This window comes from Orycteropus afer, unplaced genomic scaffold, assembly GCF_000298275.1.
Source record: "Orycteropus afer afer isolate SDZICR_OR568_19922 unplaced genomic scaffold, OryAfe1.0 scaffold00583, whole genome shotgun sequence".
In the NCBI taxonomy this organism is placed as follows: Eukaryota; Metazoa; Chordata; class Mammalia; order Tubulidentata; family Orycteropodidae; genus Orycteropus; species Orycteropus afer.
Window position 1 is genome coordinate 746373 of NW_006922170.1, and position 12903 is coordinate 759275.

General features: G+C 41.7%; 1 protein-coding gene across 1 annotated transcript in view; it reads right to left on the minus strand.

The window, feature by feature from the left end:
* Positions 1–11338: 11338 nt before the first annotated feature.
* Positions 11339–12903, minus strand: part of NR0B1 (nuclear receptor subfamily 0 group B member 1) — a 5120-nt gene continuing 3555 nt past the window's right edge. Inside the window, exon 2 of the mRNA XM_007956203.1 lies at positions 11339–11583. Within this exon, the coding sequence (XP_007954394.1) occupies positions 11339–11583 (245 nt within the window). The remainder of the gene's footprint in view (positions 11584–12903) is intronic.

Below are 12903 nucleotides of genomic sequence, written 5' to 3' on the forward strand. Positions count from 1 at the left end.
TTGTTTTCTGTAGATCAACCCACATCTTTCTGTAATCACTTAGGAAAAACAGAAAACAAAAAAAAAAAAGCCAAACTCACTGCTATGGAGTTGATTCTGACTCATAGCAACTCCCATTGGGTTTCCAAGGCTGTAAATCTTTACAGAAGCTTATTGCCTCTTCTTTTTCTTACGGAGTGGGTGGTAGGTTCTAACCACCAACCTTTTAGTTAGCAGCCAAATGTCCTTAGCCACTACACCACCAGAACTCCTACTCACTTAGAGTACTCTTAAAATATCCGCCAGAGCTTTTGGCCTTCTGCTCTAAAATTGGGCATATGGTCTGATGAGAAGGTTTTCTTACTTAAAACGTTAGGCTCAGGGTTAGACTTCACCTCTTATTCATAAAGAAGCTCATCCATTGCCAAAGTCCTTTTGGTCACCAAATGCTATAACCTATAAGAGCTCAGCTTGTCATGAGTTTCTTGATGTTATCTTTAAGATTCATATATAGATACATGTAGTTCCCAAAGGTATACTGAAGATCACACTTTCAATTTGAGAACAGCTGTGCTGTCTCCATCTCTCTTCACTTACAGACATCAAGTAACCTTGCTCATTCTGCCCTGTTTCACTCTGAAGTCTCTTATCTTAGAAACCTCCAAGGATCCAAGTAATGACATCCAAGGCTGATAAGAAGTAAGATTGCATTCCTTGTTGAGCAAAAAGCAGAACTGTAATTTACAGGGCCCAATAGCATTAGAGGACCCACAGGGCTACTCTTAACTCATCAGACCAGAAACACATTAGTCTGTTCAGTTAATGCTTTGCTCAGGGACATCTTAATCCCCTATTTCATGGTGACAAAAGCAGGTTAAGGTCTCCATAATCATAGGATGATGGCGAGGAAAAGATCCCTGATAGAGTATGAATTATTAGTCACATTAATGACTAGAACTAGAAGAAAAAGTCTAGTTAGACACTATTGAAGTCTATAGAACTAAATAAACCAATATTTTCCTAAAACTTGGAGATAATTACTTTGTAACACTAAATGTTATCTTCTTAAGTTTACACACCCAACTTACTAACTGATGTAACAATATCTGACTGTACAATTATAAGAAAATTTTAAATAGCTTTATTTATTGTTGTGTTCTAATATATTTTTCCCTCTTTAGAGCAGTATCTCACTCGCCTTCACTTCAGTGGCTATATTTCACCATACGTCATCTAACTGCAAGATGGAAATAAGTCAAAGTGAAAAGAAACCAGAGTGCTGCAGCACTGCAGGAGACACCATCAACCATTGACAGAACAGGAGGACAGCAAGAGAGTGGAGCCCCTGCGGCCAACAAGGCAGAATTTGTTAGGAATTGTTTTGGTTCTGACAGCTGCTGTCAAAGAGCTTCTTCTGCTTATTGCTGGACTTTCTCACCTAATCATCACCTTCACTTTCCCAGTCCAGGCTGCAATTCCCTAACAACATTTTGTTCCAAAAACTCTCTTCCCCTTCAACCGCCCCTCCCCCCCAAAAAAAGCCAGACTCACTGCTGTCGAGTTGATTCCAACTCATAACGATCCCCTTTAAGCTTCTGATTGCAGTAAATCTTTATGGAAATAGATTGCCCAGTCTTCCTTCCACAGAGTGGTTGGTGGATTTGAACCGCCAACCTTCTGGTTAGCAGTCAAATGCTTTAGGCATTATGCCACTGGAGCTCCTTCAAATTCTTATTTATTTTTGGTACACCTGTTCTTACTAACAAGCTTTATAAGAAAGACTAAAAAAAAGGAAAGGGAGGAAGGGAGGAAGGGAGGGAGGGGCAATCTAATTCAGTAATTCTGATTAAGACGTGAAACTTTTAGTTTGGATTAGCAATTTGAAAGAAGAATATTATAAATCAAACTGATCTTTACAGAGAGTATCAATACCTCTGAGAAGCATGCACTTGAACCCCAGAACTACGTTTCCTATGTTGAATGTGGACTTTTACCCATCACCTGATGACTGTGCTGTCTACCAGCCAACAGTTGCATTTCAAAAGTATTGCCATCTTAGTGTGCCCATAGCGGTGTTTGTGAAATATTTAAATAGCTTCTTGCACTTTGCACTTATTATTTTAAAAGAAAAAGAAATTTTCAAAAAGGAAAATAAAAGAGAAGAAGGTGCAAGTGAAATTTAATACAACTGAGACAACTGAGACAAAGATTGAAATCATCATGTATGACAAGAAAAGCTCTTGTTGAACTTCCATGCTAACCATGGATTCAACTGTTCATTGCAAGAGCATTAGTGGACATACATTAGTCACTGGATGTTAAAATAAGGTGCTGTTGCAAGTTGCTGCTTAGGCACAAAGAAAACAAGATGCCAAGTGAGGTTTGAAACCATGATGCAGGAGCTGTAAAGTTTACCAGTTACTGGTCGCTGGTGAGTTGACTCTAACTCATGGTAACTCCATGTGTGTCAGAGTAAAACTGGGCTCTGTTGGCTTTTCAGTAGCTGACTTTTCAGAAGTAGATGGCCAGGCCTTTCTTCCAGGTACCTCTGGGTGGATTCCAACCTCCAACCTCTCAGTTAGCAACTGAGCACATTAACCATTTGTACCCCCCAGAAACCCCATTTCTAAAGTTTGCAAAATTCTCAATTCCCTCACTCACGTTAAGAGTATAAAATGTTTGCAAGTTGGGAGAGCTGTTTGTGGACTGAAGGCATCCCCAAAGTAGAAGGGTGGAGGTGGAGATACTTCCTCTTTGAACTCAAGTCACTAGAAGAATTTTGATGAGACAGCTTATAGTGCTAATCTGTGTCCTCTGCAACTTGTGAGACATCATGGACTGGCATATGATTCTCAACTGGAAATCTAAAGGGCAAAAGATAGGCTGATTAGCTTTGATGGCAGATCACAGAATAGGTGAGTGGGTTGGGCAGCCCACACTCTCAAAACTTAGTAAAAGAAAAAAAAAGTGTTCTCCTTCAAGAGGAGGGAAGGAAGAGAAAACGTATGTATGCTGCTGTAGGTTTACCTGGGAGCTCTGGTGGCGTAGTGCCTAAGGCATTTGACTGCTAACCAGGAGGCTGGCGATTCAGACTCACCAGCCACTCCTTGGAAGGAAGATTGGGCAATCTACTTCCTGGAGATACCACCTCCGAAACCCAAACAGGGTCGCTATGAGTTGAATTGACTCGACAACAGTGACTGGCTGTATATATGTATGTGTGTGTGTGTATAGGTTTATCTTACATCCTGTCCCAAAGAGTTGCCTAGAAGTGTGAATATAAGTGTGAAAAGACTTGGTAGCAGGAACCTGGGGAGAGTAATAGATATCTGGGAACTGAGAAAGAAGATGCAAGACTTGAAGGATTATGGAAGTAGTTGCAAGAGAGAGATCCCGAGAGATCCCAAGAGATCAAGGATAAGGTGGTGGTTGTGCAGGAGCTTCTCCAGATAATCTAAGAAAGTGGCCACAAGAGGAAGAGTCAACCCTAGACATCTACCCTGGCCAGAGGAAACTACAGGATCAGCATCAATGAGGTAAAAAACTCTTCTGCTCCACTCACCTCCTCCTCCTTGATGTCTGCACATAAAAGATAGATGTCTCCACTTTCCCACTGCAGCCAGTTAACTAGCTCAGACTGGGGAAAAAACAGCTATCCACCTTCAGTGACTTTGAATAACCACTGGAGTCCTCCTACTCCAAGGAGCCATGGATAGACATTAGAGGTTCCATCAATCTGAATGGGGGAAAAAAAATCACATCTTTATTTTTGTTAACATCACCTTGAATTATGAATATAAGGAATACAACCCATTAGTATTAGCAGTACCTGTGCAGAAAAGAGTTAACATAGCAGGCCTAAGATAGCTGTCCTTAGAAAGGCCTATTTATAAGGTTGGTCCTTGGCTGGCATCTAGAAACTTTGATTTCAGGAGTGTTCCTACTCTTGCCTAACTGATAGGTGTGGCCTGTTGGGCCTGGACAGTTGGTGCAAACAATGCTGAGCACCTGTTTTCCTTCTGGGATCTGGTAAGTATTGGTCAGAGGTACTCACAGTAAAACCTAGGGCACTGAGTATCTAATGGGCTTCCCTGGGAAGAAACACTGCACACCTGTGGCTGAGTTTCGAGTGCACTCTTTATGACCTCTCACAGGAGACAGAGAGCATGAGAAAGGCTGCCCATGGATTCCTCCAACTCCACCTGTATCCTTTTCCTTTACCTGGTTGTATATGCTTATTATGTCACTATAATAAACCTTAGCGTGAATCCAACTGAGAGGCTGGGCTGTTTTTGTTACTTCATGTAGCTCTAACAGAAAATACCACAAATGGGTGACTTTAATGAACAGGGATTTATCCTCTTACAGTTTAGGAGGCTAGACGTCTAAGTTCAAAGTACCAGACTTTAGGGACTGGGTGAATGCCCCTTGACCTTGGGCTTCAGCTCTGCCTCTTGCTCCCGGCCCACTGAAGCTTGAGGTATCTCTTAACTCAGAGAGCTGCTGGCTTCCAAGGCTGACAAACCCAAGGTCAACAAGTAAAATGGCACAGTCCCGAGATTATCAAGCAATGTGGCAGGGCAATAGTTCAAGTCTAGAAACAGTCTCAAGATTGGGAGACAACATGGCAGGCCACTGAGATGAAGACTCGGCCCAATGCAGGATCCAGATGTGGCAAAAAGCTCAATACCTTTCTCAAAGCATGTTCTTATATATTGGAAACAGACCAGATGTGGCAGCTACTTCCAGTAGATTCCACCATGGAGTTGATTACCAATCTCATCATGGGGAATAACTACATCCAGCTGCCCAGCCACTCAAAACCAGGCCCAACCAAGTTGATACATAACCTTAACTACCACAGAGGCCTTCTAATGAATCTCTGGACATGACGAGAGTTTTGGGAACCCCTGATGCAATGGTGGCACTGGTGGGATTTGCTAGAATTAAACATTGCCTGGCCCTCCACCATCTTCATGATTGTTGATATACTTGAGTGTGTTGTGGTGGCCACAGTATATTTTGAGTGCCTTTCAACCTAGAGAGCTCATTTGCCATCGTTATATCAAACAATATTCTATTGTGCTTCATAGGATTTTCGTTGCCTAATTTTCACAAGTAGATCACCATGTCTTTGTAGTCTGTCTTAGTCTGAAAATGTCACTAAAATCTATCCACTATGGGAGACCCTGCTGGTACTTGAAATACAGTGCAACAAACTAAGAGGTGAAATGCAGCTGCAATGTTATTTGGGGAAAAGAAAGACAGGGGCAGGGAATGATAAAAACTGGTGCCTGGGCAGCTATAGAGTCACACATGGTATATAACAGAAGCTGAGCTGCTGCCTATTGTGAGAAGTACAACTTACCTATGGAATTTGAATCTGATAAGTCCAAATCAAGAAGAATTTGCTGCTTTTGGCGGTGCTGGCTAAATGGAGGAGACAAAAGTCCAACCTCAGGTGATGCGCTTGGTTTTGTTTCCTCCTCCAGGCAGGAGGAGAAAAGGCCTCAACATTCCCAGAAATGGTGTCTGAATGGATCAAATACCATAAAAATGAATTTGCTGTTGCTTTCTTCTTCAGGTGGGAAGGAAAAAAGATTAAATCAATTCCCTGGGCTGGAGCAAGACTTCAGATAAACAAGAGGGAGGAAAGATAGGGAAAGAGAAAACAAGTGGGGAGACAAAAATACACTCTAACCATTTCTTCACCCCAGCTGTTGCTGAAGCTCTCCACCACGCCCACCTTTGCATTCCAGCTGGGTCCTCCTGGTAGCTGTGATGTGAACCCTGTAAATGGTGAATTTACTTCTAGAGGTTTGAGTAAGGCTACACATGGAATTGTAATGAGAGAAAAAGGAACTTTTTAAATAGCTTTGTATTTTTATGACTATTGCATCTGGATGTATGATCAAAATTGATATAAAATGTTACAGATTTCTAGTTTCATAAATGCTAGAGGGATCGTCCCAATCAGAGAAAGTTTAAATTAAAAAAAAAAAAAAAAAAAGGCTTTAATGAGACACAACTCCCTTGCTTTTCGCCACAAGTGAGTGGATCGGAAATAAAACAAACATCTGTGACTGATGATTTTTTGCTATGATTTTGCCTTATTGCAACTTCTGGAAAAATGGAGACAACCTCCATGTTTGGAGTTTTAAAAAGTAGCTTTTTGTTTGCTAATGTGCTCTTGTGAAATAGGATGTCTGACCCATGAAGGCTGATGATTTCTGGCTTGATGTGCATATTTTCGAGTGGGTCAGTTTGAACTCCTAAGCTAACAAGTAAAAAGAGCTTAGGAAAGCTTTTCCTGCCACTTGGACTTGGCACACAGCTCTGTGGCCCTGCAGTGTTGTGCCTTTGCTGCTGCCGAAGAAAAACTGCTGACTTTCTCGGACTCATGAATTCACAGACTCCAGTTGCCTGGACCCAACCCTAAACTGAAACCTGATACTGTCTGCTCTGGGCTGTTTCAACTTCCCTGTGAGCTGTGAGGAATAGAAGGCAGGTACACACTCAATGAACAGAACTCAGCCTCTGACACGGTTTCAGATTTAGGACACCCTTCTGTGGGATCTTAACTATGAAACCATCATGCATGATGCCTGGGCCAGCTGAGTCACACTGCAAATGCCCAGGGAAAAGGACTCGTTCGCTGATGGGACCATTGAAATGGGCTGCTGATCGGCTATTTCGGATGCAGAGACCTTGTGACTCCTGCCAAAAGCTGCAAGGTGGGAGGGGGCGCACCTCAGTGTCTGTGACCCCTCTGCCCGCTCCTGACAGACTGAAGCGTCAACCTCCTCTCAGGGATGTCTCACTGCTGGCAATTTATGGCTTTCTGGATTAGTTACCATTTGCAACATGTACTGATAGCCTGACTCTACTTCCCTCACCTTCCTCCCGGTACACACACCTTACTAAAGCAGTTTGACTACCAAATGCAGCTGTCCCCAGAAAGGGATTGACCTGTTGTAGGTGCCCGGCTGCTAACTGAAAGGTTGGTACTTTAAACTCACCCAGCGGATCGGCACTAGAATTGCTTCCTGGCAATCTGCTTCCACAAAGAATACAGCCTAGAAAACCCTCTGGGGCTCTTACTCTGTCGCTTGAGTCGAAAATCGATTCAAATGGTCCCATCAGGGAACAAATCCTTTTCCTTGGGCATTTAATGACAATTAACAGCAACAACAGGCTGCTCACTGGGCAAATGATCACGACAAAAGGAGTGGGAACTATGTCAACCCATTTTGGGGAAAAAAAAATTGAAAAGTCAACATTTTACGCTGACCAATTCCTGAACATGACATCTTCCTGGTTAAGTTGTATACAAATGTTTTTCTTGCAAATAATCCTTACGGATGCAAGGTCTGGGTAAGAAAATAAATGATTAGGAAAAAATAAAGAGTTAGGATTACTGAATGCAGCACAGTGATTTGGTAACAATGGAGAAAACCAATATCCCAGAAACTGGTGAGGTGCAGGGAAGGAGGGGGGCAGTTTTCAGAACTGTCCTGAAGGCTTTCCCTTCTTACTGAAGAAAACTCCCCCATGCCGCTTTTCCAAGGAGCTGCACATGCTTTGAATTCGAGCTGACTGCTGAGCCTAAATCAAAGCTGGCAGCGCTGACAGTGGGGAGGGGACGGCCCAGCTCCTGCACTTTTCCCACAGAACATCACCATGAGGTAGATGAGCTGAGGTCACGGACAAGCAAACGTGATTGGAACTAACAGTCTCAAGGCAGTCCATCTAATAGCAAGGACTCAACCAAATTATCTAGGCTGGCCTGGGAGCCCCAGGGCGGAAGGCCCCACAGTAAAGGCCATTGGCAGCCAGCCCTGTTACCCTGACTGCTTGATTTATGTATGTCTTGCTTGGGGCGTCCTAACATTGTAAACTCTTTGTTTCCAGAGGGATCAGGCACCTGTGCCTTCTGGGATTGTACTTCCTGCCAGTATACCCTGAGGTTGGAGGTTCAAACCTGCCCAGCCGCTCCCAGAAAGACAGGCCTTGAAAGCCCTACGGAGAAGTTTGACTCTGCACACATGAAGTCGCCATGAGTTGGAATTAACTCAATAGGCACCAAAACAACAACATGAAGACATTGCCTCAACCCCGGAGGGCATTCAGGTCAGCTGCAGCTTACTGGCCAGTGTTGTACTATGCCTGAAATGATTCATCGGACACAACGTTAAAGGTTCAGACAGAAACTTAAAGAGAAAGGCGTCTGGCTTTCTAAGATAGCCCCCTTTGGTTAAGAGTATTTAACTGGCAAGCTCAGGACCCTTAACGTGCATCGCTGAGTTGAATACTGCATGTAGGTCTCACACTATTGTGTGGGGTTCTGCTGATAATAATTTTGCTGCAAAAAAATGCCTTGGCCTAGGGCAAAAGTAGTACACTGAACAAAAAGAGCCGATACAGCAGGTCTGAGACTGCTTGCCTGAGAAAGTCTTGCGAGGTTTGGCCTTGGCTACCATCTGGGAACTTTGAGTTTTGCCACCTAATAAAGGCGGCTCCCTGCTCCTAAATAGTGCAAACAATGTGGTTTATCCTCAGCATCTGCTTTTCAGCTGGGAGTCTGGAATTTTGGTATGTGCTACGCAGAGGACGCCTATGTGACCAAACCAAACCAAACCAAACTCACTGTCATCGAGTGGATTCTGACTCAGAGTGACCCCCATTGGGTTTCCAAGGTAGTAAATCTTTATGGAAGTAGATTGCCCCATCTTCCTTCTGCAGAGCAACTGGTGGGTTTGAACCACCAAACTTCTTCTGGTTAGCACTACACCACCAGATCCTATATGATCAGCCTCTAGTAAAAACCCTAAACTCTGAGTCTTCTCTGGACAGAAATATCAGATATATGTTGCTGCATTTTCATTGTTGGGGAAAGAGTAATCTGTGAGGACCCTCCTGACAGGGAGAGAACTTAAGGAAGACTGTACCTTTTATGATCCAGCTACATGTTCTTACTGCATCACTGTAATAAACCTAAGCTGATAGTACAGCTGTGTGTTGAGTCCCATGATACCTTCTAGCAGATCCTGGAACGTGGCAGTGATCTGGGGACCTCTCACACAGTCACCAACAGGACTCTCATGTATCTTCTGATCACACTACACATGTTGCAGGTAACTTGAAATTTCATTTATCACTGCTCTAAAATTATGGCAGATATTAAACCAGCCATTAGATACTTTTGTTAATGGGTTAATAAAATATATTATCATACCATATTTTAAATATTGAGCATTTTTCATAATTGTTCTTTGACATAATTAATTTCCTCTGTAATCCTAAGGATCTTATTTTCTGCATTATTTTGACAGCTTGATTCTGAGAAGACGTCCATAGAATTTATCAGACTGACAAAGAGGTCCATGGCACACACAAAAAATGTTTAAGAACCTCTGCAATGGGCCGGATGATTTAACTACTAATAAGCAATTTATTACCTACAAGTGAACAGACATGCAGTGCCCTAAACTTCATCCAGGGACAAAGAAGAACTAGTTTTACAGGTTACATTTAAAGAGGCAGCAGGAGCCAATAATAATGTTGCTTTATGATTTTATGCCATGCTTGTCCAATGTGCCAGTTACATACATAATGTATCTAAAGTTGAGATATAATTAGGGGTTTGTCGTAACATTGAGTTTTCTGGACTATAAACCCTCCTTATAGAATGCAGGAGTAACTGGGTAATACAAAAGGTACTTTTTTTTTTTTTTTAGGTTCCTCCATAGATCCTGTTTATTCCCAAGCCCCAACTAGACACATTCTACTTCCCTAAGATCCCTGAGGCCCAGCTGGAGGGCTGGAAAATTAAGGCATCGTGTCAGAGTTCCACTGAGAGTCAGGGACGCCTAAAATATTAAGACCCAGGAGTTCTGACTTCAGGGCCTCCACCTCCCTGCAGGTCTGGAAGAACTAGGAGAGAGGATCCCATTTCCCTCTCTGGTCATCGGTGCAGGGCTTGTCTCCTGAGGTCTTCCGAGGAAGCCGGGTCATCTCTGTCAGACTGAGAGGCAGAGTGAGAGGAGCCAAGGTCTCAGTGTAGAAGTGGCTCCAGGCAGACAGTGGCGGTCAGAAGACAGGGAACAAATGCAAAATCCTAGCTGGGCCTGCCTACTAGTCTGTCAGATCAGAGTCGTTGTGATGGGCTCCCCAGAAGAGAAAATAACACAGTTGTGCCTAGTGCCAGGAAGATCAAGAAGTAAGGGTTCAGGGAAGCACCCCAAATGGGCTGCCAGTAGCATTCAGCTACTAACCAAAAGTTTCAAGGTTCAAGTCCACCCAAAGGCACCTTGGAAGAAAGACTTGACCTTCTACTTTTGAAAACTCACCCACTGAAAACCCTATGGGGCACAGTTCTACTCTGACACACACGAGGTCACCATGACTCAGATTTAACTTGATTGCAACTGGTGGTTTATAGAATATTGTTTCGTGTCAAATGTTCTCTATTTCAAATCCATTAACTGTGGACAGGAAAAGTCCCCAAATAAAAATTTGAAAAATCTCCTACTTCACTGACTTTATGGTGACAGACTACCATTTGACACCACTTGGGTGTAGAGATTTTCTTCCACAAAATTAATGAAAGTGGAAATGAAGATAGGACAAAGCTCTCCCCCACTGCCATGGGCCTATTATCACATGAAATGTCATGATGCTTCCTTCAAAGATAACTTAATTTTTGTTTATGCCAGCTAGGTTTGTAGTAATTTTTACAGTCTTACTTAAGCCTTGACAAAACTCTTTTCAATCAAGTTAGTGGTTAACACATTCAAATGTATTATAGCTTAATGTTACAAATTTGATTTTAGTAGGTTCAATGGAGAGTTGATATTTAAGAAACCAAAAACAAACAAACAAACAAAATACCTTTGCCATCAAGTGGATTCTGACTCATGATGATCCTATGTGTTACAGAACTACTCTATAATGTTTTCTTGGCTGTAATCTTTATGGAAGTGGACCATTAAGAAAGCCAGGTCTTTCTTGTGTGGCACCTCTGGTTGGGTTCAAACTACCAACCTTCAGGTTAGTAGCTGAGAGCAGGGACCTTCAGAGAGTCAACAAACCTGCAAAAATAGCTTATTAGTGTGGTGCCTTGCTCTTTCTATAAATATGTACAAGGTATGGTCCTGTTTGCAAATGGTTTCCTTCACAACGAAACAGTCCAGAATAGAGGATTTTTTAATTGTCTGTAACTAAAGCTTTTTCTTTAATTAAATACAAAAATACTATGCATGTAAAAAGAGTATGAAAGTTTATTGTACAATATTTTATACTCTTCTGCCCACATTGCCTTATCCTTTAAGGTGAGCTGCACTTGGGTGGTCACATGCCTTCATAACTTTGCACAGAGCATTTCCAGCATCATATCATCCATGCTCACTGTGCCAATGATGGGCCTGAAGAAGAGATCAGCAATGACATTGGCATTGATGAATCTCAGCAGGGAAAGGGCACAATTCAGTTCCAGGAATCTGGCCTGGTGCCCTCTGTGAGTCATCCTGATGTGTTCGTTGAGTATCTGCTGAGTTCCCCATTGAAGTCCCTGGATGTACTTCACGCAATGCAGGCCTGGGAGGTCTGGGGGAGAAAAAGGGAGAAAAAAATTAAACAAAACAAAACACTGTTTACAAACAGCTCACCTTAAACAAGAGCTCACGCTTGCTGGTTAAAAGGGTTTTCTAGAACAGGGGGGAAATGCCAACCCAATTTCAATTATTCAGAAGCAATACTTTCAAGAATGAAACATCATGTCATTATTCTTATTTAGTATTCACTACTACTCTGATGCACATGGATTGCTATGAGTCAGAATCAACTCGACAGCAACTGATTTCTTTGGTTTTATGTTTGTCTAATCGCATTTAAAAAACACTGGCTATGAGCCAACAAATGTACACTTGATTTGATATTGATGAAATAATATTCATTATAATATTTAATGCCTAATATAATAAAACATTAAATGCCTAATAAACTATTTAATGCCTTATGCTTTACTGAATTGTTGCTCCAGTTCACTATCTATGAAGTATGGATAAATTAGTATTATTTCAAAAGGGAAGCACTTCACGTTTTACCCATGGGAAACAGGCCACTGTGCATTGATGAGAAGTTTTGCCAGATCACAAATATTTTACCATCCTTCCTTGAATCTCCTGCCATCATAATGATTATCCAGCTGATGGTGGTCAACTTCACAGCCACCAACTGTAACTCAATGGGTCTCATTTTAATTATTTGCCAGCAGGCTTATTTTAACCTAGAGACCCATAATAATTTAAAGATAATTCTGGACAGTTAGCTCATTGTACAATGATTTCTGTATTAGGAAAGGTTAAAGAGAGAGAGAGAAAGAGAGAGAGAGTTTTTAGGCCATATTTCAAAAGGCTCTTTTTAAATGTTATTCTAAAGTAAGAGGTGTTTGAAAACACTATCTTACAGCCATTAAAAGATTGAAAAGTAAACATGAAAACACCATCTGATTGAAACATGGTTCAAAAGCAACTTTCCTCATAGAAAATGTATTATCTCCTGCTGCACAGTTTGATATCTTAGTGGAATTGAATAAAACACAATACAAAAAAGATGAAGTGCATGTAGGTTTTATAAAGAAGGTGGTAAGAAGAGACTTATTTTAAAAGTCCTTTGCTCACCTGTGATAGTAAAATAGTTATAAAGTTATTCAATCTGTATTTAAAGAATTACCAGCCATACTTTTTGTTTAAATGATGCCAGTGATGACTTCAATAATCTTTCTCTCCCCCTTTTTCTTTTTTTTTTTTTTTTTTACAAAATCCAACAGAAAGTATTTTAAAAGCATCATGGTAATTATCAGAGTAGCAGAACCAGTTCATGTTCTGGAAACAATGATACCTGTAGGTGAGAGTCACTCCAATT